At 34.5% G+C, this 27,041-nt stretch overlaps 1 protein-coding gene across 1 annotated transcript; it reads left to right on the forward strand.

The window, feature by feature from the left end:
- Positions 1-3,678: 3,678 nt before the first annotated feature.
- Positions 3,679-26,645, forward strand: LOC123307632. The gene is made up of 5 exons (XM_044890018.1): positions 3,679-3,985; positions 21,306-21,574; positions 24,582-24,939; positions 25,236-25,388; positions 26,133-26,645. The coding sequence occupies exons 2-5, from the start codon at positions 21,307-21,309 to the stop codon at positions 26,215-26,217; spliced, it is 864 nt and encodes a 287-aa protein (XP_044745953.1). The 5' UTR covers positions 3,679-3,985; position 21,306; the 3' UTR covers positions 26,218-26,645.
- The last annotated feature ends 396 nt before the right edge of the window (positions 26,646-27,041 follow it).

The raw sequence follows: 27,041 nt of genomic DNA on the forward strand, positions 1-27,041 counted from the left end.
TCATTGAACGGATAGAAAAACCTAGATTTAAGTATTACGTCCGTGACAATGTTTGACTAGATTCCGCATCTACAGGACTTTCTTAAGAATCCATTTCATATAGGGTGTCCATTTAAAATGAAAGATAAAACTATATGAATTTCATAAAGAACACAAAGTTAAAAATTCCTAAAATTTGTGGGAAGAAACAATTTATCAGCTGTAAGGAAGATTACATATAGCATTTCAAATGGTGAATCATTCTTTTCTGAAAATGATCAACAAATCCGAAACTGACAATCTGACACCCATCAAACTATACAGGGTGTTCCTAAATTGAAAGTACAAACGAAAAGGGGAGATTCCTTAAGTGAGTTTAAGAAAAAAGTCCCATAAATATGGGGTCGCAAACGTTTCGTTTTCGAGATACAGAGTGTTGAAGTTTTTTTTTTCTCGAAATCGTTGGTAGATACGACAAAACTACAAGAGACCGAAAAGTTTAGTATAAGCACAAAGCTTCTTTTTACATTTTTTAAAATTAACAGTTGCTCACCAAAAAAAAGTTCTGCAGAAGAACAGGTGGCAGTGTTCCAGAAAAAATATCACTCTGTAGATCTTCTATCGAAATTGCTATGTCACGTGGTGAGAACTCCAAAATGTAATATCTATGCCCAATTTCAGTTGAATATCTTGTGAAGTGTAGATACTATGAAAAAAAAACTTGAAAAAAATTCAAACTTCAACACTCCGTATCTCGAAAACGAAACGTTTGCGACATCATGTTTATGGGACTTTTTTTTCTTAAACTCACTTAAGGAATCTCCCCTTTTCGTTTGTACGTTCCATTTAGGAACACCCTGTATAAAGATGGAACCTGAAAAGCATATTCGATTTTGTCTTTTTAAGTTCTACACCAATGTCGTTTGAAATAAAGTGTGTTCCACTAAAAATAGCTAAATTTGTATTTTTTATCATTGAATTAATTATCGAAGATTGCTTTATTCATAACAACCTTTATCTGGAAATTTCAAGTGAACTTCATTCAATTTTACACCAGAAAGGTAAAACTCGATACTGAGTACCGTTTTCTAAATATTTTGATTTGAAAATTATGGAGTAATACCTAACTGATGCTGGTATAAAGTAATGATAAAGTTATTAATTATTATTATCATTAAGGATGCATTTTATGAATTAAATATTTTGTCGCATAAATGAGACCCCACCGATAAAACCAATAGGTACAAACCCCATTTATTTTGTTTTCTATCCTAGAGACGGGGTCACCTTTCTTGAAACACCCTGTATACCGACAATATTTAATGACCCTCGTAAATCTACGGCCAACGATGTTTCGTCTATTTGAAGTAGCCGGACTCAAAGCACCTATTTTTCTTGATTTATTGCGATTGTGAGTACCAATTTGATTTTCTGAAAAAGGAAGAAGCCCATCCCGCTAAAGAACCGCTCACTTGTCGCTACTACTGACCAAGTGCCAAAGAGACCGGTTTGCCTGAAAAAGGTCATTTTTATAACGGCGAGTATGATGCAAGCCATTTTCTGTTTCTTGTCACTTGTTGGGTAATGGAAGGCAGTAAGCTTATGCGCATTTTCCTCTGTTATCTGTGATTACCCTTGACCGTTGATTGAATACTTCAATCAACGCCTTGACCACAGATTATAGAGTAGAACCTTGGCCTTGACTTAGGCCCCAACGAATCAGGAAGGGGCTGCTTTAATGTTTATTTTGCAAATCCTGATGCGTTTTCGTTTTCGCTCCTAGAGGATGGATTCTTGTCGCGAATGGCGATGCTTCCCTAAACTAAAAACTAAAAATTGTAATTTGAAGTAGCAGTAGCAGGAAACTCTTCACAATTGGAACTTTGTGTTCGTAGCAGATCACATCAATGAAAAACATTCTATTCGATTCAATCATTTGTGAGATATAACTGAGAATTGCATTTCTCTTATGGATTTTCAACAGCCTGTATATTTTCAATCGAGCGATATCTTTTTAATTTCGCTATACCTTCATCTAATTCATTATTGCTAACTTATTATTTAGCCCGATTAATAAAATTTAAAACTCAGTTTTAAATTAATCCATGGGAGATGATATTATTGTGATGATGAAAAACTTTGACTACAAGGTTTAAATTTTCGTTAGAGAATCATTTTTTATTCTATGTTTAATCAAAGATTCTCATCAACTGGGGGCATTTTTAATAGTTTCCATTTTCTATAGTTTTTCTCCAAATACCTACTTATATTCTTCAAATAAAATTAATTTCAGGCCAAAAATTTTACTATATTATTTCCAATTGAGTATAATGTATGAACTATCATGATAGTAAGAATGCTACCTTTGAAGAATCAAAGGCTAACCAAATGAGGTATCGAACTTAGACATGGAAACCATTTAAAAAAATATTTGTAGTACCTACTTATTTTATGCAAGAAAAATAGTTGAAATGAGAAAAAACTGTGGAAAATGGTCTTTATACAATCTATACCATTTAATTTTGAAAACAAGTGAAAAAAATTTATTTTTCTGAATGATGTTTTTTCCGTCATAACTTTTGCATACGTATATTCGATAATTTTTCCGATAGTATATTTGGATAGTCCTTAGAAATACTGGAAATAGTATTATATTGATAATTCACTTGTTAATTTCACTCGATGCATATGTCACAAAACCACCAAAATGAGGGGGCAAAAGATCTGTTCAAATATTTGACCAAAGCTAATACCTATAGGTATATCAAACATTTCCAAAAACTAGGGGCCAAGTCAAGGACATTGAAAGCAGGTGTAGTTCACTAACACCATACGTAATACTCAATTTAATTATACTCTATTCAATTTTCAGTAGTACTACTTACAATAGAGGGTGTTTTCGAAGGTTTGTCTTTTTTTTTTGAAGGAAGATAGAACAATTGAAAAGAAGCCACTGTACCAAAATTTATATAATATTCAAGATGGTGAAGTTATCACCCCCCAAATTTCCATGAGAATTCGTTAAATTTCAATGGGGTCATTATTCGGTTCATTTGAGTTTGAGACTGAGATCTGAAAAACTTCGTGTATTGCGAAATGGAGATAAGGTAAAAACAGTGAGGAAAAATTGAGAAAAGTTATTAAGTGCTTGAGAAATTATTCGATCTCAATGTGTTATAATTGGTACCGAAAATTAACCCAATTTTTTCACCTGGTAAGACTGTGCGGAAAACAAATTAATGGTGATAACTTTGAAAAACTTTTGTGCATCCCCCCAATGTTGAACGGAGTAGGCAAATTTTCAAAGCGGTTGGAAAAATTTCAGAGCAGTCGGGAAAATTTCGATGCTTTACATTCCCCAAAATTTATCTTCGTCCCACCCCTGCTTTCAGTTCAAAAACGTGGTTTATCTTATATCAGAAAGTTTTTTGATCGAATAATTATTTACTTGAAAGCTTGTTGAGAAATGCTCAGTTTACAACCTCTATGTCTGTGGTTGTAACCAACACAGAATGAAAAATTTCCAATTTGTGTTTTCCAAACTTGTCATAGAATTAATCAATCCGAAATCTTCATTCACATCGCTCACAGAATACCTAATGAGCATGACAATGAGCTTTTACCCCCGCTCCTAAAGTAACAATGGGCCTGGTATATAGACACTGGCATCTCTTCTTCATTCACTCTCTGTGGGTGCCAAAAATTTCGAAACTATATCAGGCACACGCTTGACCCAAAAAGTGTCCAACGGCCGGCATCACAGACGACGAGGGCACCGTGTCAAATTATTGCAAATTCTGTAGTCGGTCAGTGAGTACAGCCACGGTATCAAACCGGCCGTCCGACAAAACATCCTGCTCCGTTTAGCCGGGAAATAGTCTTGGTTTGAAAGTTATCGAGTTTTTGGGTTTTTTCTTGTGGAAGAAAACTTTGATACGCATTTTATTTCTATGTGATATGTGGACGTACATAGGAATAATTTAAGTGCTAAAGTTAGAAAAAACAGGTACGAAATAATTTTTTATCATATTTTGGTTGGATTTGCTCACCTTTATTTCTTTAGGGTGTATTGATCGAATTTCTTTAGAATTCAAGTTTATTCGTTCAAAATTTTTGGGTGAAATTAAGAGCTTTCGGAAAAAGAGATATCAATTTTTCCGATTTTTCTGGAATTATTTACAGAAATCTGAGGCAATAGAATTCTCGTTAGAAAATATTCAATAATTGTGAAAATTACAATATTCTTTTGATTGGAATCTCAAGGTAAATAAATTTTTATTCAATTATTTTTATTATCATATCGTAAATTATAATTGAAATTCAAATTTGAATTTTGATTTGGTTATTTTAAATTGTAATAAAGTGAGAACCGTGAATTGCCAGGGCTAAAATCGAAAAATGAAAATTGGAAAATTGGCAAAACTTCTTTAATCACTATAAATAGTTTTGAAAATTCAGTACTTGAAAATAAAGAGCGTTCCAATGAAACATAAAATTTTCAAAATGTCATTATCTATAATTTTAGTTAATTCAATTTGAATTAATATATCGAAATTCAATAAATGTACAGATGTTCGCTAGGAATTTTAATTTCGTTTTCAATATGTTCGATAAAGGGTTAATAACTAGATGCTCGAAAATTGTACAGATCGCTTTGAGTATTCTTCAATTGTTTTTAAATCAAATACACATTTCTAGTTTTGAAATTTTTTGTTAATTCGATTTCTTCTGTATTTCATTCTCAATGAAATTTCCAATTTTGTAAGCTCGTAAATTCACGGCAATGGTAAAGGTACTCCAATCAGAATGTATTCAATTTATACATGCTGATGGGTAGGTGGTAATGAAACACACTTTTTTATTTATTCACTCTGGCAAAGATTTAATTATAATTAAACATACTATGGACGCTTTCATCACCAAAAAAAAATTGCAATGCAAATGATGCAATAAAGAACGGAAAAATGTCTTATTCCTTCAGTACTTTCGGAATTGCAATGCTGGAGATTTGAAGGGGTCATGAACATAAACTCCTTCGTTCACTCATTGAATCCTATTCCTATCCTATCTTCAATAAAAATTGTTGTAGTAAGAAGAAAAAATGTAATTCATCTTCTTCCTTCACAATAGCCATTTGCATCTTATATAGAATTTCGAATGAAATCTGAATTTATCGTGAAACAATAATAATAATTGGTTCGTAAAGGTATTGAAGAGTAAGAGTAAGTTTATTCATGTTAGCATACAAAAAGTATATACATTCGTCAAAATTATAATCCTGTTAAAATCAACACAACAAGCAAATATCTACCTAAATAACTGAAGTAGGAAAAATCTAAAACGCTGAAAAATCACATTTGAGGAAATCATTTATGTCATACATTGCCTGTTTCACTAAGAACAACTTTATTTTATTTTTAAAACAATTAAGGAGAAGCCCCCTCAAGTGTGACGGTAAAACATTGAAAAATTTAGGAAGAAAAAGCATCGTTGAATTAATATTTTAGAATGAATGAAGGAATTTTTTCTCATATTTAGAAGGAATAATAACTCCGCGATAGACCGTCTTTAGTTAACACTCAAATCTTTTTTCGATATTCTATTGATTCTAATTAACATTCAGTTTCTCTGTCTCAATAGTATTTCATGATGAAGAATTCAATTATTCTTCAGTAGGACTTGAGCCGTGAAGAACAATATTGCTTTGTTCAGAATAGGTAGGTATGTAGGTATATATGTAATCGTCATTCTTGACGTGAATCGATTAAAATATATATTGCACTTTTCTGTAATTTCGATCAAATTATTGGGAAGAGCAGAAGAATCCTCGTTACAAATATTATTTAATTTCATCATGCACATTCCTCAGTAGTTGCTCTGACGTGAAAGGCACTCCGGTGTCACATAAACTTATGTCATATTATGTTTATTGTTAAGTTGTTATTTTGAAAGATAATTACTCAAGAAGAGAGTTTACTTCATGAGGCTATGAAAGATAATAACAAGTGGCCTAGCAGAGATCTTCATTCCAGTCATAGACTAATTAGTCTATGATTCCAGTATATACATACCATCGAGAGCGAACCTATATCGAAGTAGTGCGTACTGAGTACTGTGAGTAGCGGAAGACCGGTTACGCCCTTATTTGAGCTGATCAGAACCTATCGCATAACTCAATCAACGATGCCAATCAAATGAAACAGGGGACCTTTTGTTGAAATCTAGTAGCAGTATCGAAGTTCCACATAAATCGATGCGACAACGTCCAATACAAGGTCGTCAAGGTCATTCATGTATTGTACTACTGTGTCAATACTGTCAATACAAATTTCGTGTTTCTTGACCCGATCAGAATCAATGCTTTCGGATATGCGTGTTTTATAGTTTCATTCCTCAGCGCCAAAATAAGTCTATCTGAACCAAAGATACAGGGTGTATTTGAAGGTGAGGCTTTTCTTTCAACAGAACTAGTCAAAATGAAGCGTTTCACCAAAAATCACCTATACAAAACTTTTAAAATGACAAAGTTGAAAAAAAAATTGAAAATGATTACTGAAATAGATCCTAATACGACCCTAGACCGTTTGTTAGCCGAATTATCGCAAAGCAGTGGGATAAAACTTATATCCTGATTCGACCATGTGGTTTGGTTTAGGATATTGGCTCGTTCGATATTTACGTGGTAATAAAAATGGAAACTTAGGATTGTCGAATTGTTCTCATTATTTTTTAGTAACTTACACGATTTTATGAAATGGCTCATTTCGATACCAATTGACGAATTGACAGAAGAGACTTAGGACACAAGTGTAAAGAATAGGAAAATACTTCAAAATCTCACCAATAAAACTCGTCTAAATTATTCACGAATTTTTTCACAATGGGCATCACAATCTTCTTGTTCGAACATTCCAACAATCGTTGTAAAAATAGGATGAAATGGGGAACATCATAGAACTTTTTCAACATAACAAACATAAGCACTTTCAAGAAACTGCCTCGATTTTCAAAATTTTTTTTCACCCTAAATTGCTCGATACAACAATTATAATTCTCTCAAAAGTGACCTGATCTAATCCGATGAACTTGGTACTGAACCATTCACTGTCCAGCCATATGTTTATGTTTTGTTTCGTTTTTGCGATGCCGGAGTCACCTTCCACAGTCCCGTACTTGAAATTCAATGAAATTTTTTCGAACTTCTAGGGGTTGTATCTCAGACATCTTGGATATTTTATATAGACAATTTTTGGTCAAACGACTTATTTTGATGAGTTCTACCTTCTTTCGAAAAAAGGCCTCACCTTTGAAAACACCCTATATAATAAATACATACTTACCTCGTATAGTATTCTACAGAAACAATAGATGGTAGGATCTTTTAATGACGTTTACCAAAAAAGACGAAGCCGAATTTCGTACATCGTACAAGTGAATTATAGCCATAATCAAGAAGAATAGGTACTATACTTAGTCCGAAAAATTCCCAACGATGGGAGTAGTTAAAAAATCGTCAAGACCAAACGCTTGCATCGAGGTCGATGAATTTTCGAGATTTATTACTAGGAGAGCTGCTCTTTCAGAATATGTACATTTAGAACCACGATGATTTTTCTGGGAGATACGGGTCTCGAAATTTGAGCTCGATGAAGGCGGCCTCTCATAGCGGGTTGCAATAGTTTTTCGGAAATGGTCGTACTTTGATTTGAATCGATTATTACTCTTAAATGACAAAAAAACAAAAAAACCGTTCTCTTGCCTTCCACAAGAAATAATTATAGGTATTTATTACTACCATTAAAAAAAAATGAAAATAGATATTCAATGAAATCAGTGGAAAATATTGAATTTCATGCATTTTTGACTTGAAAATCTGAATAAAGTTTATTTTGAATGAAATATTCTAATTTGGGCCTGAAAGGGTTAAGCGTAACCGAGATCCGCGTCACAGGTGAAACACCCTGTATATGCTGTGACAGTTGGAGAATACTGAAATGTCTTTTTGAGGAAAAAATCAACATCGAGGAGGAAAATGCAGGAAAGCTCTGCATTTTCCCATATGGAATGTATCACTCTAAGGAAATTTTGTAAACCTGAGTTCAAATAAATATGTTTCGAAACCTTTTCAACTAGTGGATAATCTATATAATTTATTATTAGAAGAATTGCCCTTTCAGAATTTGTATCACAATTCCATCTACAGTTTTTGTTATTGAGAGATAATCCACTCACAAGTGACTATCGAAAAATTTCCAAAAAGATGGAATCAATTAAATAATCGTCAAGACCGAACGGCTGCATCGAGCTCCATAAAATTTTCAGATTTATAACGAAAAGAGTTGCTCTTTCAGAATATGTACCTATCACAATTCCATCTACGGTTATTGTTATTGAGAGATAATCCACTCGAAAGGTGACTTTCGAAAAATTTCCAAAAAGATGGAATCAATTAAATAACTGAACGGCTGCATCGAGCTCCATAAAATTGTCAGATTTATTACTATACTTCATTCAAATTTATTCTAGCAGTCGGTTGGCCATGAAATAATATTCTCAAGTTTTTGTAACTAGAACGAAGTTAGGTTGGCACTCATGAAATGTCGTTAATGTCATAACGCCGTTGCCACAACTAATATCAATTTTTATTACGAAAATGCCGAAAGTGATTGAAAAAAGAGACAGGGTTTCAGGAAGTGCTATTTAGAATTCAGGTCCGCTCATTCAAATTGTTATACCCTGATATTCTAAAATCCACAATACGTCAGACGGTAGCGAGTATATTCAATGTAAGAGAATTAATATAATGTTTCATCTGAATCTAAACGACTTATCTTTCAGCTGAATATTTCCACAATCAGAAAGATTGTGAATGAAGAGGATGAAAAAGAATTTCCTTTTTTTGGGAGAACCAAAACAGTGGTGGCATTTGAGAATTTTATGTTTGAGTGAATTAATGCGAAAAGTTTACTACAGGATTTTCGATAAATGTCATCGGAAAATAAGTTTCCTAAAATGGATTTTTCTATTTTTCATTTGACTTGTCCTATACATTGTAAATGTCTTAAGGTACCAATAAATACCTAATTATTATAATTGTTTCAATGTATCAAGATAAATAGCCACAAATACGCGCCAGTTGTCCTGTTAATTGCTTATTCATGTGAAATTTTTCAAATTTATGTTCAAAGGTGAAGTTCATCTTAACTTAAATTCCTTTTACTTATATTAATGCAAGATGATTTTTGTTGAAGAATTTAACATTCTTGTAATTATCTGTTAATTCCTTCGGGAGATACCCATTCCCAACCACTGCATCATATGCATTTCATCTTCGGGTTAATATTTTTGAAATCTACAAATTATGTTAGCCAAAGAAGATAACGAACATTAACTCTCCTCAAGCTAATGCATATTATGATATTATACTGATCTCTTGTATTTTCCATGCAAATAACTGGATTTGGTATGCCTTCAATCAGTTTGTATGAACTGCAATTATGTTCGTCACATATTTTCCGAAGAAATTCGACATTGTGATAAACTACGTAATAACAGAAACTTTTACGTAGAACGGGCAACATAGCGTTGATTTAAAACCCAAAAATGTTTTGACAAGCTTCATAACCCCACATTTTCGTACTATACAGAGTGAAATGTGTCAAATTTCCATGGCCAACCGACTCCTAAAATAAAAGTGAATGAAGTATAGAAGAGTTGTTCTTTCAGAATATGTAACACATTTCCATCTACGGTTATTGTTATTAAGAGATAATCCACTCGAAAGGATACTATCGAAAATTTTCCAATAATATGGAATCCATTAAATAATCGTTAAGACCGAGCAGCCGCATCGAGCTTGTTAGAGATTTATTACAGGTTCATTGAAGATGCCCCCTGCTAACAAGAATAATATAAAAGAGGTCTCTGGCCAAGAAAAGATTGGGAACCCCTGCTATATAGCATCGTGGGCTCCCTAACTATAAAGACAACAACCCTAGGCGAGAAACAAGTCTTGGCGGGATGGGGGAGCCACCGCACGTAGAAGAAGAAGAAAATCTTCATAATAAGTGCTTAGTCGATGTTCAGATTTCATATCGGTAAAATCACAAAAGAACACCTTTTGAAAGCACATTTTTTTATGATAAAAGTAAAGCTCACCTCTTTGGAGTAAGAAAACCTTTTGTAGAAATTAAAACCTTATTGAAAATTCTTCGTTCTGATATGACAGAACTAAAGATAAAAAAATTTAGATAAATATTCTAGGAGAAATGCCCAGCATCTATTAGAAATTATGATTTAGGACTGTGACAGGCAGCAAAAAAGAATGATAATGGTAATGATGCATATAAAAGGCACTACATAACGTGTTACCTACTTATTGCATCGACAAATGTGAAGGGATATCAAATTCTTAGTTTGAAGAAGAACCTAGATTTATTTCTAAGATGTACCCATGCAGCTTTTTTACTTCCACATCTTCAATCATCCGATCTTCGATTTTTTCTGTATATCATTGTATCCAATATGGGACAAGGCAACACTTATTGAAAGAAATTGTAACCTATTCTCACTCATCAATATTTCATGGCATGCGGATGATTAAAATGAGTTCCGTACCGTATAACAGTTAAAATTATCGTGTTATCAACTCCTCCCTAGAGAACGAGAGAAAATACCTGCTACCTGTTTTTAATTATTGATCGAATGTCGATTTTCAATCATCTCCAGAATACGCAATTAGGCACCATTGTACCTCCCGACCTGACCTGGCCAAAACGTGCAAATAATATATTACACTCAATTCGGTTATTGGGGACGATCGCCTACTTGACAAACGTACAATCAGCTAGATAATCTAGCAGGTTTCGGAATAACCCTCGGCTCCTGTTCGCAGAATCGGATGGAATTTTTGGCGCTTCGACGTAAGTTTATAATTAACCAGCTGCCAACACTTGATTATCAGGGGTTTTGAAGCCTTCAAGGCATGTCCTATTTTTTTGGGGAATTTGATGATTAAGACCCAGTCATCAACGAATGTTAGAAATATAGAAGCTTCCATTATATGTTTGTAAGAAATAAGAATTAATATTAGATAGATTCGTTTCTGAAGCTTTCTTATAACTGCTACGTTTCTACGAGGATGTATTGATATCTAGTTAGCCTAGACTTAAATGCATAAAAAAATATTGCGTTACCATAGCAACGAACAATAGCTCATTAGAAGTGTCAGTGTGAAGTTTGAGGTCGAAAAAGTAAACCAGAGTTACGCAATGATTTAAAAGAAAAAAGATGTCTACCGAAATTGTGAAATTCGAAAATTGGAGTATCGAGTCATCATCAAGTAGCTGTATTTAAACGGGTTAAGAGGTAAGCAGATTTACGAAGATATGCCTAGTCCTTCGTATGCGACCGTGAAAAATTGGACTGCAAGCTTAAAAAGAGGTAAATTTTCCATTGAATATGATAACCGATCGGGAAGGCCAGTTTCTGTGTCAGTCCCCGAAAATATCGATGCAGTTCATGAAATGATTTTATCAGACCGTCGAACTGGACTAAAACGGATATCTGAAGCACTGAATATTTCATACGAACGCGTTCAGCATATAGTTCACGTCAATTTGGACATGAGAAAAATTGCTGCAAAATGGATCTCCATATGTTTGAATGTTGACGAAAAGCGTGCAAGGGTAGAAGCATCGCGTTCGATCTGTGCTCGATTTGAAAACGATGTAGACTTATTCTTAAACCGAATTGTTACTATGGATGAGACTTGGGTACATTTACAGATCCAGAAACAAAGCAACATTCGATGGAATGGCGACACACTGGTTCTCCAAGACCTAGGAAGTTTCGTGTCCAAAAATCTGCTGGAAAAGTTCTTGCTTCAGTTTTTTGGGATTTCCATGGAATAATCATGATTGATTTTTTGGATAAGGGTAGAACAATAGCCGGAGATTACTATTCGATATTACTGACCACTCTATGGGAAATAATTGAAGAGAAAAGGAGCGGAAAGCTATCCAAAGGTGTTTTGTTTTTGCAGGATAACACCTCTGCACACAAATCTCATCATGTTGCCATGAGATTCATGATTTAGGGTTTGAATTACTAGAACACCCCCCTTATTCACCAGATTTGGCTCCATCCGACTATCATCTCTTTTATCAACTGAAAAAAAGTTTGAAAGGTTGTAAATTTTCTTCCAACGAGGAGGTAATAAAAGCTGTGGAGGTTTGGTTTACAGAGCCAGAAGAAACATTTTTTTTTTAAAGTTCTAGAGAAGTTGTAGGTTCGCTGTAATAAATGTATCCAATTAAGAGAAGAATATGTTGAGAAATAAAATATTTTGACATTGAAATTTTGTTTGGTTCTATAGTAGGCTAAGAATTTTTTAATATATCCTCGTATTTTTCGATGGGCATAGAATGAAAAGTTGAACTAGTAACTTTTACAGCCAACATCATTCTTCAACTTACTTTTATAACCATTTCCATCATAAGTCTCAGTTACTCAACGCTATCCAGATGAAATGGTTCAAAGAATTCCTTTAGTATAATATATGAAGGAATATCCTTCTATTAAATTTTTTTTAATAAACTTCCTGTATTTCATTCAACAATTGGTAAAGGTATATTTATCAGAAATTCTAAGATACTACGCTAGATTGGGTTATACGAAACATTATAAAGGGTGAATCTTTGACTCGTACAAAAATTTTAACAGTAGAATCTTTAGGTCAAAAGAAACACTTTTTTCCTTTACCATGCATTTTCGGAAAAAATGCAGGCTGTTGAAAAACCAAACACAAAGGGTTTTATCGAAGGAAATGAATTTCGGAATATAGTTTTTCATTTATTTGATGAATCTTTTTCGAACACAAGATATCAGTCACTTCTTTCAGTTTTTTCATTATAACGATTACGTACCATAAATACACCAAATATTCGAAGAACCAAACTCTTGAAACTAAGTTCGACTCTATCTAATAAATAATTGAACGTTTTATAAAATAAAAGTATTCTTCATATTTTCTCGTATAATGCGCCGTTTTCGAGTAATTTGATGTTCCAAAATCAAAAAGTATATCTATCTGTGAAATTCGAAAAATTGTGTACGTACTACCAAATGCAACTATTTTTAAAAGATCCACAGATTTGTAGTGTCATAAATTTAGGTAGTTATTCTGAAGGAAATTTTATTTTTCCAGAGGTGGCACAGCTATAGTTATGAAAACTTAAAAAGGATATATCTTCTTATCAGGGCCGAATCGGAAAAAATGGTAGGAAAAAAGTTTTTCTACTCTTAAAATATTTGTCAAAGTCAAAGACTCACCCTGTAAGTATAGGTGGTTTCTGGTGAAATGATTTATTTTGATGAGTTCTATCTCTTACACTGTTCGGATAGATGAAAAGTCAGGAGCATCTAAGTATCATCTAACTTTGAGAATTGAGAATCAAACCATTTTAATATTCGTACCTACTTAACGCTAACACTTTGAGTTTGATTCAACAATTTTTTCTTGCGGAAAAATCTGTATTGGAAACGTATCTATACAGGAGAATATAAAGGGAATACCGGCTAGGTACTCAATCAGATAATTTTTCGATATAAAAACGAGAATGTAAAGTTGATGCAGAATATGAATGATATGTAGATACTTATTCCATATGTGAATCACACAGACTGGTTCCGATGTTCTGTCATTCTATCCTTGCAAAACGTGTTTCTCTGTTATTAATGATGCTAAATACGTAAATTGAACCGACATCGACACAATTTCTTTGATACTTTGATACTCCATCAGAATTAAGATTTTTTATCAGAATCATTTTTACCCAAGCCTTTTAGAAAAACGCCACATTGTTTAATCAGTTCTTGCTACTATTATATCAATATACATACTTGTTTTATTTTTGACTGCAAACCTGATCCACATAAATATAATATCAAATAAATTACATACCAAAAAATCAATTGAGCAAAATTATCAAGTGATTTAGTTATGGGGTCAAAAAACAGTTGATTGAAACTACGGAATGCTAGCAATATATTTTTCGAACAACAATGCTACCAAATGAAATCATAATGAATATCATCAATTTGTTGTTGTAATATTTCTTCACTAACAATACTCCTCAACTAAATAAAGAAATGCCATTCCTCGAATATTTCATTAATTGTTCAAAACTTCCATGTGAAATATTACGAGAAATCGTAACAACTAAAATGAGAGTCATCATAATATATCATTTTTAAACTGAATTATGTACAGGGTGGGCAAAATTGGTGATACCTGAACTACAACTTTTTAACCCAACGAGATAGAGTCGTCTTTTTTCGAGAAACTAATAATGCCATCAACTGCATTCTTCTATCTTCTTTTGTTTTTGAGTTATACACCAAAATTTAAATTTGGGCGATTTCAACTTTGGTCATTATCTTCGTTTCTGAAAAAATACTCGAGTAGAGCAATCAAACAATGAATAAAATTAAAAAAAGCTTCTCAACTCATAAAGTTTGGAATGATTCATTTTCGCTACTGTTTCTAAATTTAAGCGATTTCTTTACTCACTTCTTATTTGCGAAATTGATGAAAATGTCAATTCGTACGAATACTAGGTGATATAAAAAATCAAATATTAGGGGGGTTACAAAATATTCTTCATACTATGGGGGTCGTGTCATGAAAAAGTTTGAAGAAAATTCAAAGCAGTTATTGAGCAGGTACAAATCGGAGACTCTGTAGGAAAATATAAAAAAGTAGACTCGCTCTTTATTAAATTTTATTGGCGTTTGTCCAGCGCCTCTAAAGATGTTACATATCTATAAAGACTGCCGGTATTTTAATTTTCAAACTGAAAGCTTCTTTTAAACCTAGAATACTGGACCGACTCTTGATTTGTGGGAAAGTGATATATGTATCACTGATAAAAAAAATTTCATGAAAGGCCAAGAATATTTCTTTAATATATTTAGGTATTGCTCATCGAAGATTCTATATTTTTGCTATTTCTGATATCCATGTTGATTGATAAGGTTCAATGAGTGGAGAAATAACTGCAGTCAGTTACGACTGCATTCAAACTTTGTGTGCTCTGAAATTACAGAGTTGACCTTCGAATGACTACACAGTACACACGCAACGAAAAAACCTTAAAAAGTTCCTTAAAACGCCTACTACTTGAAAGGACGGCAGAAGATGGAGAGAATTTCTCATTACCCATTTTATAATCTGTGTTAATGTTTCCAATAACATTTCGTTGATGGAAACATTACAGAAATACTCCAACTGAACTGAACGTACAGTTACTTGCATGAAAACACGGCAGTTTATTGCGCCCATTGCTTTGAATTCCCCATATGCAAATTCGTTGAATTATCCATGTAGATTGAATAGTAATGACATAAGATTGATATGACGTTTCAAGAATGGAGATGCTTTTTCTCACTCAATGTATGATTTGTATGAATTCGGGAGAAAAGCTGATAAAAATCAGTAGAATAAGTGTTTCGATCTCACTTGGTAGTTCTTGTATAGCAATTGCTTTTAGTTGAAATTCAAAAATTCAATGAAGTTATACTCATCACGCAAAAACAAGTGTGAAAAAGCATGTAGCAATGATATTATATCCATTAAGTCATTTATCCATGGTATGCCGATAGTTTCTAGCAACGACTGACTAACAGCCAATTAATTTAAGTCAAGATCTATCGGGGAAATGGTTAATTTAAAATCATTTATGTAAGATTGAAGCTGTGTTATGAGAAGTTGTTAACTATTTTTGATTCTTCTTAGAGATATCTGTCTCTTCTTATAGGCTCAGCTTGTTCAATATATAGAATCTGCATTCAGAATCTTTGTCTAATACAGAGTGGGCCATTGAATACAAAACAGCGCCTCTGAAGGTAGGCAGGAACGAATTTTATAAAAACGTATGAATACGTCGATTTTTGATACCAACAACTTCTTTGATCAAATTCAAAACCCCATCCCCTTATTTTGAATAGGGTAGATGGGGTAAGTGATAATTCGTTTGAAAAGCCTTTCTTTTGTGTGTTCAGCATATTTTTCGGAAATCAAAGAAATTATTTCAATTTTTTCAACCAATGAATAAACTATGTTCACCTTAATTGTTAATAAAAGAAACAAACAGTAATATTTTGATGTCTGGTGTATCAGTTGGGGAGCCGAAAAGGGAAATTCGGGATTTACTCGAGCGTGTCAGATTAATACAAGGGGACATACCTTGGACCCTGTAGAGTACCTCTACCAAAAATTAGACCTATATATAGGGGGAGTAGTCTAGGACAACCTGTCAGAATAGTAAAAAAACGATCATTGTACATACTCGAGCATGTCAGATTTAAATATATGTGGTTAATTACGTGTTGAAAAGTATATATTCTCTTAATCTGACAATTTAAGCGTGTCGAAAATGTGTGGGAGGACGCCAAAGTTGCAAAAAAAAACGTCACTTGTACATTCTCGAGCGCGGTGGCGTTTTTTCTTATTTTGAAGCGAATGATTCAAGAATAATGGAAAAAATATAATCTAACAGTATCAGCAAGCCAAAACAATAAAAACTGCCCATAAAGGTCACAAGAATCAGTTTTTTTGAATTATCTCCTTCCCTCGGCTTCAAATCTTTTTCGCATTCATTATGAAAGTTGTAAAGCATAACATTTTCTACAAATTTTATCCCAAGCAATTTTTTCTGCGTTCAAACGTTTTTGAGATATATGGCGATTAATGCGAGGTGTTTAGCGATAGATGCTGAAGCGAAAATTCACTCGTTGGAAAATTGTAGGTACATTCTAAGGTTCAGTCACAGACAACACTAAAATTTTCGGGACTAATTTCAAAATTGTCTTCATAGAAATACCTTGTAATTTTGACAATTGGATGAATTTAGATTAGACTGGGATTTTACATTGACCTTGCCCTTTCGCATGTGTGGCTAAGCTTCTCGCCCTCTAACTCGAGAACGGTTTAGAGTATGTAAAATTGCTTCAGACAAAAAATGTGTAGAATTTTATTATCTACAACTTTCATAATGAATACATAAACGATTAGAGCTACAGGCAGGGAAATATTCGAAGAAAAAAGAATTTTTATCATCTTCACAGTGTCAGATTGAGAAAACCCCCCCTGATTAGTGTCAGATTAATGGGTCAACACGTTTACAACACCGAGATTAGCCATCTGTATGAAAATATGACACGCTCGAGTAACGATTTTTTTTACATTTTCAAACGACCGCTGTAACCTTGCGTCACGCCGAAATTGACAGTCCCTTGAAAAGTAGCTTCCTTTGGGTCAAATTAACATATCCTTCAAAAATCTGACAAGCTGGAATTTTTTTTTTACCATTTTCAACTCTTCCGTACGGTCAGTCCCACCGCACAAACTGTCAGATAAGCGTGAATTCATTATCAGAGACACGTAGGGCATATACACTAATATACAGTATCTTAATATGACACGCTCGAGTATGTACACCTGATGATTTTTTTTACATCTTTGAGACCCTGCAGACGCTTTCCCCACCGCTGAAAGTGCATATATCATAGTACCTTTTTTTCTTTCAACCATCTAATCTTCAAAATCCACTAGGTCTCCACGACGCTCGAGTAAATCCCGATTTAGCATCGTCGGCTCCCTAACTACATATATGGCAGTTAACGATTATGGTCGAAACCATAAAATAAATCTGTGAAAATTTGATTGATTCACACAAATCACACAGCATGCTTAACGAAATGACCAATTCTGTACAAAATGTAAATTGAATTAGATATTAGAGGTTGTCCCCCTGCAATAAAAAATCGTTGAAAGTTGAAAATATCATAAAGTTCGAAGTTCGAACAGTGAATTTGGATTGGTTTTTTAAATTTTCATGATCTCATAATCTAAGCGATTGAATATGAAACATTTTTGTTTTTGTACTTTTGCAATTCTTCAGATATTTTGAACACTCGCATCATTTTTCATATTTTTTTTTGTATTATCAGGAATTTAATTTTTGGATCTATGAGATCTCATCAGCAATAAATACTTTGTCCGTGTAAGTGGAAAAACCTCACTCAGCAGTGTTAGACTCCCAAGATGTAGTTTGGATCTCACAAAAAATTGGATAGTTTTTCACCCTGCCCTTTAGATTAGATTAGATTAGAGGAGGGGCGAAAGGTCATCCAACCTCGCATGCACCTTGACCTAAAGATCTATTGTGCATCCCCGCGCTGTTCACCAGTCAGGCAGTAAAAACTCAATGAACTTCACCACCTTTCTGGCGGCTTCAGCTTTCCAAAAAACAGAGATCTGTCAAAAAAAATTCTTCACCAATTTTTTCAGTTCCAAATGACTGCACTATTTATGCATTCTGCACGCTAATACCTGTGCCTGAGTTCTGCAGGTTGGAATGATCTGATATTATGTTGCAAAGATAGATCTCATTCCTCCTGAATATCGTATAATCAACACCACCTTCTAGGTTTTATAACCTCGGTATAGAGTATCTAGTTCGAACATTAAATCTTTGTATTTTTTCCTTTTTGTTCTTCTTTCATCACCACATTATTTCCATCAGGAGAAGAAATTTCGACGACCAACAAATCTTTGAGGCCTTTGTTTAGCAGAACTATATCTGTCTTTATTACGTGAACCTGTAGAGTTGTTGGAAAAGCATAATTCTAATATAGGCGAGCTTTTTTCAACAACTGCTTCAACCTTCAGACGAACATATGGCAGCACTGTATCTTTGTCTATACCATAAACTTCTCTCAGATGGAAGAGTATAGCATCTTTATTTACTATGATGGAGCATAGAGTCTAGGAATCGACAGGATGCACAACAACAGTTTCCTGCTGATCAAGGCATGCTTTGAAAGTTGTTGGGTTGTTCACTTTCATTATATTCTTTTTATACAATCTAGAATTTATCACTCCATCATGACAAGCCATAACATTAGCTCCAAAAAAGTAAAGCATTCCAATTCTCGGATTATGCAGAGTTTCATAGTCCACACTATTATCCATCAATCAATAAGCTGCTGAGAATCCAAGCTCGAGTATAATCCTTTGCAGATGGACGTATAAATTACATCATAACTATATTCCGAAACTTGACCGTCAACATAGTCGCTTTTACAATTTTTTTTGACTGACAGAAACCCTAAGGCAGTATCGCGAAATTTTAGCGGCAAATTAAGCGTTCACTTTTTTGCCATTCTTCCCAGCTGCTCATCTTTATCAAGCGAACAAGTTGCTACGACCTTTCGTCCCATTTTAAACCCGGCAACTTTTCTGTATTCAAGTCGGACGTCATTCGTCGTACTCACATGTTATGTGTGGAGCACGCATTGCCGTTATATAAAATGCGTAAAATGCACTCCTTTCTGTGGCATTACGTAGCAATTTGGGTGGGTGAATCTTGCACTACATCTGCCGTAGAAAAATTTTCACTGCCGGTTCGATGATATGCATTTTAGAAAAACCTGTTTCGATGTATCGATTCTTGTTTGTTTATGATAATGCTGAATAGTCGGCGGCCCATTCGTTGAATTATTCAGCAGATAATTTTATTAACCTAAGTATTAGTTCCAGTTTTCGGTTAATTAATTTATGGGGAAATATGCCAAGATTCTTATCAAGGTCACATGACTGGGTAGAACTTGAAACTTTTCTAACATTATCATCAGTGAAAATTGGAAATTGCATACATTGGGCAGGTTAAAGAAACCCCCTTGGAAAGTTGGAATTATACAGGATGGCCTATCATAAAAGATTGACTGAAATCACTCCTTGGAAATAGGCTACATCAAAAAATGTTTCAAAAGGAAGTTTCTTAGTCCTCTATAGTCTTATATTTTTGAAATGGGTCAACCAGTAAAGCGTATTAAGGGGAAATAAAAACAAAACAAAAACTACGTTGAACAGACCATATAATATTACTTCAATTACTTACCCTCTACGGGGAAGAAGAGAATATTTGAATTTTTTTGAAGGGCAATACTAACTTTTCCTGCCAGAAATGGAAAGACCTTCTGTTGCTGATAATTATTTGGTGGTCATTGATGGGTTTTTATCATTCGTTTTTTATTATAGGGATGAAATGGTTAAAACCTTGAACGACCAGTTTCACCAAGAACGTCTATCATAATTTAGTGGCCCATTAAAATTTTTGTCCTTCATTAGGTATATACAGAGTGTTCAATTTCAGACGAGCCATCCCGTATATTTCTTATCCCATTGCATTGAGTATTAAACTCCATCAATGCCCATAGTGATTGGAAAAATTTCTCGAAACACGTCGAATGAATTTGTTTGGGAGACATCTTTTGAGGTATATTTGAGGGTTGAACGTGCAACCCCCCAAGAAGGGGCGCTTCAACCCCTCAAAATTGAATAGGGGAGAGGGTTAGGGTGATACTTTCTTTGAAAGGTCTTGGAAGCCTCTTTACCACGGTGTATGAAAAACGTAATTTTGATGAACCGATGAAGCTGAAAGTAAAACATATTCTGAAAGAGCTTCTCTTGTGGTAAAATCTCGAAATTTCATATACATACCTACCTCGGTGCAGCCCTTTAAGTATCCCTATGTTTTGAAGGTCAACTTTCGACACCCAGAAAAGTTTATTTGAGGTGATTTCCCCCTCCCATGAAAAAAATCAAATCTACAGATCTCTAGTTTATATTTTAAGTTGCCAAATGAAGAATTCAGATGAATATATTCGCTTGTTCTTTTTGAATATAGACGACCAACTTTTTTATGATGGGCTTTTATGATTCTGTGGGTAAAAAAATTTAATAATTGTCTGAAAAACAATGGACTAACGGTGGACCTAGCCCTGTTCAGAAAATAGACGAAAATAAATCCCTATCATGTTAAATGGCCTGGACAAATGAAAAAAAGGTGGACAAACATGGAGTAAAGAAAGACAAACAACCCTGAATTTTTCTTTTGAAATCTGTTTTTGGGTATGCCAACTTCACGACTTCAAAAAAATTTTATCTTGAATTTATATGTTTCTGTGGGTGGACAAATGAAATAATTGACGATAGTAGGACTTACGTTGAACGGCAATCTAAGCCATTCAAAATATTTTTTTGCTTAGTACTGCTCAGAGAACGCATGAAACAATTTTTGTTTACAAAATTCTCATTTTGGGGACCACTACCAACTACACAGAGCTCTCAGAGCTACGTTGCTCTATAACAGCCTTGTGCTGTTTTTGATTGTTTAATTCCGTTTGTAAATCGTGGTCACAAGAAATAAGTATTTATCAGTAGGTATTCTTTCGATTGATGCAGAATATTTTTGTTTCAGAATGAATAAATTCTTCTATCAGATAAAATGGTATCCAAGAAACAAAGGACCGATACTGGTACTGCTGCTTTCCCTGATGGTTACGTCGAATCTGTCCAAAGAAAAATCGTATTCCAGGCAGAAACGTTTTCTCTGGATAACAGAAGATGGGAGGTTGGCTCTTCCCCCCGGTACCACTTTAGTGATGACTCCGTCATTGTCGCTTCCTTTCGTGAGGTATCCTCCAGATGGCTTCTTTTCGAACATGACTATCAGCCTTCCTTTCACGAGTAAGTAAATGAACAATTCCACGCGGTAATGAATACTCAAGAATATACAGGTTGGTTTTTCTTAAATGGGACACCCTATGTTTTTCAATTTTTTTTTTCTCAGATTTATCGAAAAGCATGCCTTACCGTTTTTTCAAAAAAGTCATCCGTTTTAAAGCTACTTAGTTTTTCTACTTCAATCTTCGACGTCAATGAATTACTTCATCTGTCCACCGACAGAACCATGCAACTCTTCTAGTAATAAATCTGAGAATTTCATCTATCTAGGTGCAACCGTTCGGTCTTGACGAATTTTTGACTGAACCCAGCTTTTCCAGGATTTTTTGAAGGTCAGCTTTCGAGTCGTTTATCTCTCAATAAAAGTAACCGTAGATGGAAATGTTATACATATTCTGAAAGAGCAACTCTTCTAGTAATAAATCTGAGAATTTCATTCATCTCGGTGCAACCGTTCGGTCTTGACGAATTTTTAACTGAATCCATCTTTTTCAGGATTTTTCGAAGGTCATATTTCGAGTCGTTTATCTCTCAATAAGAGTAACCGTTGATGGAAGTGTGATATATATTCTGAAAGAGCAACTCTTCTAGTAATAAATCTGAGAATTTCATATATCGTCTTGACGATTTTTTAACGGAACCCAGAAGTTTCAGGATTTTTCGAAGGTCAGCTTTAGAGTCGTTTATCTCTCAATAAAAGTAACCGTAGATGGAAATGTGATACATTAGGTCCTTTCGTTTGCATAAAAAGTGTAGCACTTTTCTACACTCGATTTTAGTATTCGCTTGCTGATTGAATTTACACCAGTGTAGAGGAGGTGTAGTTTATCTACATCTCCTTTTGACTATGTGTAGATAAACTACACTTCCTCTACACTGGTGTAAATCAAATCGAGTGTAGAAAAGTGCTACACTTTTTATGCAAACGAAAGGACCTATATTCTGAAAGAGCAACCGTTCGGTTGGAATAACCGTGGTGGACAAACATGGACCTACGATGGACAAAAGATCCTGAAATTATGGTTTGAAAATTTTCATTTGGGGGTGCCAACTTCATAATTTCCAAAATTTGCATAGATGGATTTCTTTGGTTCTGTAGATGGACAAATGAAAAAATTGGAAGACAAAAGTGGACTTAGGTTGGACAAACGATCTATACCATTAAAAAGTCGTTTTTGCAATTTGGGGGTGCTACTCAGAAAATGAACCGAAAAAAGTTCTTTTCCGATATCTCTAAAACGGTGCCTGGACAAATGATAAAAAGAGGGTGGACAAACATGGACCTACGATGGACAAACGACCCTGAAATTTTTGTTTCAAAATTCGCATTTGGGGGTGCCCGCTTCATATAGCTATAGCAGTCCGTTGTGCCAAACCTTGTCGAATACTTGGGATGAGTCCAGAAATACTGCAGAATTTGTTCTCTTCGAGACTTGTTGAGATGATGTTTGATGCCGTGGATTTGGTCTGTTGTCGAGTGCCTTTGTGGTGGTCCGGTACTAGTATAGTTGGTACATGCCCATGTCATCTTAGCAAACCCACCCAGGTACCTACTAGTCGGAGACAAAGTTCGGGGTTATCTAAGGTGGTAGCGATAACAAATACGTTAAAACCGAATTTATTACAACAATATAAATTACAGTGAACCATACAATGATTTCCAAGTCACGAAATATATACAGCTGATGATCCCGAGCACCCTCAGCGACCCTCAGGGTACAGGCCAACCAGAATTGAAACTATTCAATAAACGGGACGGGGTTGACTCAGGTGAAACACAATGCAACAATTTACAGGACAACGGGGTAGTTTATCGTGGTCTCTCCGTGGCGAGCTTGGGTGTACACGCCAAGCATTACCAGCAGAAAGACTTCGAGACCTCTGCCGATTGGTTTCCGTCACCAGAGAGCCAGGCGACAGAAGTCTGCGGTAAACGGGAAATCTAAACGGAGCACAACAGGGGTAGGACGGAATAGGTTACTGTGGTCTTTCCGTGGCAACCTTGGGTGTAAACGACAAGCATTACCAGCGGAACGACTTCGAGACTTCTGTCGGTTGGTCTTGGTTCACCAGAGAACCAGACGACAGAAGTCTGCGTTAAACAAGGGGATTAACAATAAGGATTAACACAACTAAACAAATAAAAGAATGCAACCTTGAATCACGAAGTATGCAGTATCGAGAAAAGATTACAGTTTGTTCCGGTACGGGGTATGGTCACACCACCACTTAAAGAAAAGAAAAAGAAACATATCGTAGGATCTTCGAATTTAGAAAAATTAATAAAGGAATGAACAATTGTCGAATAATGAATCAAGGAAAGTACTAATTACTGTCGAAAAATATTGAATAATGAATCGCAGAATAAAGAATCTAGAAACGCCGAATCAAGAATCACGAATAAAGAAAGAATCACGTTCGTCTGGTGGTGCGGCCCAATTTATCAACTTTCCAACATGTGGACGGTCATGTGATCAAAATTGCATCCAAAAATTCGGTATTCTCGAATATTCTCCCCAGAAGAAATATTCTCGGCGGCGGTTATCTCTTTATCGGTAAAATAAACTGTCGTTATCTGCAATCCACGTTGTTTTATGGCGAATTCGGTGTGTTTTTGTGGAAGGAAAAACAACGCCGAATGCAGAAAGACACTTTTTCTTTGTTTTGGATCCTTACGGCGGATTAATGATGGAAATTTCAATTTTACGGAATTTCAATTTATTAATCAGCATTCTGAAAAATGAAACGGAATATCTATATCAAAACTGAAGTCTCCATCAGACGGTGTTGCATTGCTTCCACTGGAAAATTCAGGGAAACGGACATTTAACGAGGCTTGATTTTTATATGAAACAATCAAGTATCGTTACAAACCTTCTGCATTCATACAACAAAACCAAGAAAACTAAATAATTCATCATCGAAATTCTCTAACCACGTTATCGGTGCAGTCGACTCTTGAAACCTTCGATTGATATTAATTAATGTTCAAGGAATATTCTTTTTTCAGTCGATTTCAACAAACTGGGACTGACAGATAATGAGAACCCTTACGGCGTACTCCCCCCTCTCTTGGCCAGATCAATGGGTAGGGCAGCAGGCAACCTTCTTGGAGATTACATTGGGCGCTTTCTGCACCATCGAAGGACCAAGCGGGGCTTGAAAGCAGACCCTCCAAAACTGCCTAGGGAACATCAGAACACCTTTCATGGGGGCGAGAGAGCCCTACTTTATTTTCTAGTCGAAGATTTCTTGGAAAATTTCGGAATGAACGGAAAAGCATGTCTGCTGAGGGCTATTTGCGAAGTTCAAGCATATCAGCTCAATAATTTGGGATTGCTGGGGGAGATGCTGAAACTATTCTTGACGTAAGTGATCACAAATAATGAAGTAGGTAAAAATTGAAAATTTTGATGGGATACATTTTCAGTTGTATTATTAATAGCTTAAATTATTTGGGACATCAGGTTCTGAAGATGTTCATCTGCACTGAAATCATTAGCCCCTAAAGTTGAAACCTCTCTAAAAAGGTTGACCTTTCATTTCACAGCACCAGGTACACCTTTTTGCTGTTTCAAGAAAAATAAAGAGTTATTAATTGATACTTATTAATAGGAATAATAATATTTCATGAATAATCCAAAGGTGTTTTATTATTTTCTAGGGCCAGTAAGTCACCGTTTGCAGATATACTAACAGAATACGTCGAGGCGGAAAACATTGGCAAGGGGAAGATTGGTAGTCCATCGGAATGCTGGCCATATATGAAAGATTGCCCAAAATCTCTATTCGTCTCATCTAGGCACAACTATTACAGGTAAATGAGAATTTTCGATGAGCAAGTTTTGATAATAAATGGTATGTGCAAGATTTGGAGTTTCAAATTAAGAAATTTTTCGAATTAATAAGTTTCTTAGTCCTCAGGGGGATATCGAATGCTGACATAATTAGATCAGAGTCTTTTCACGGTCAAGTAGAATTTTTAATAGGAAATGTACATTTCTCTCTGCAGAATGTTAATGTGAAAGACTAAAAACATTTTTTCTTCTCCTTTTTCTTTTGTTATATGCATGCCGAATTTTTAAATTGTTACCACTGGATTTTAGAGTGTTCGTAATTTCAGACAATTTTCTTTATTATTATTTTTTCTTATTCATTGTATTTCTTCTTAATTTTTTTTCTCGTTTATTGATAGGACCTTGAAATATAACTTCAAGGTAAGATTGTTCAAAATGGGTCATTATGGGTATAAAAAAAGCATGAAGCGAAATTATGCTCTAAATACTTTTATGCAAATGACGAAAAAAAACGGATTTTTTCTTAGGGTGTCTAGGAAACTCTCCATTTTATGCTCTCTTGCTCAAAAATCATTTTTAATCGTCGATTTCAGTACCTAGGGTGGTGGGTCACGGGTAATTTAGAGGGGACGTGCCACCTAGCCCCATTTGCCCATGATTTTGAAGTCAACATAAAAAGAGAGGATGCGAAAAAAATGCATTAACGTAGTCCGATTACAATGTTAGGTAATCTAAAAAAAACTACTTAATTTTATATATTTTAGTGGAAACGAGGAGGACAACACGATAACAGAAGATTATGATAAAAACCAAAAGGTTACCTACAACCCATCGCTCAAAAACATGTAATTTGCTCAAGAGGAAAGTCAGAGAAGAAGAAACAGGTGCATGTGATTATCACTAAGTCATAAAAAACAGGCATAAATGGAACATGAAATAATCAATGTACATATAAATTTTACAAATGTAGCATCAATTAGATTCTATTTCTGTATTTATCTAATCATATATTTATTTATGTGTGTAAATATTATCTGTATATATCTATATATTTTTGTAATTAGGAAATAATTGAAAATTATAAATTCATTGATTATTATATAAGTAAAATTCAGAAATTGAAAAAATTGTAATGATTTATTATCCTTTGATTTTTCAATCAAAGAAACATTTGATAAGAAATATTATAACCACTATATATGCGTGAGGCATGAAGTGAACTGCAAACTGCGGACAAGATGAAGAATAATAAAGATACCTCTATATAATAAAATATGAAATTTTGATTTATTTAATTTCCTACTATCGTATTCGAGGTGTAAAAAAATTTAGAATATTAAAGGTATCTTCAAAACGGCTTAAAATTTTTTCAATTAAAAAACGCCTCTGTAATGCTATTCATTATAGATCGGGCATTATTTTCCGAATTATTGAGGTATAAAATAGCTTATGTGTCGGTATATTTTCGTGATCTCGGAGAGGGAGAGGTGAAAATCAGCTGATCATAAATTAATTTTATCCACTTATGAAAAATCTACAAATGTTACGATCTGAATCGAACTAGCCAACCACCATCATTACTGACACAAATACCACTCCATTGAGAAAAAGTGGTTTCGGTCCTATTTGACCTCTTCAGAGTAACACAACTCCCACCACGACGGAAACGGAAC

Source organism: Coccinella septempunctata, chromosome 2 (assembly GCF_907165205.1).
Source record: "Coccinella septempunctata chromosome 2, icCocSept1.1, whole genome shotgun sequence".
Lineage (NCBI taxonomy): Eukaryota > Metazoa > Arthropoda > Insecta > Coleoptera > Coccinellidae > Coccinella > Coccinella septempunctata.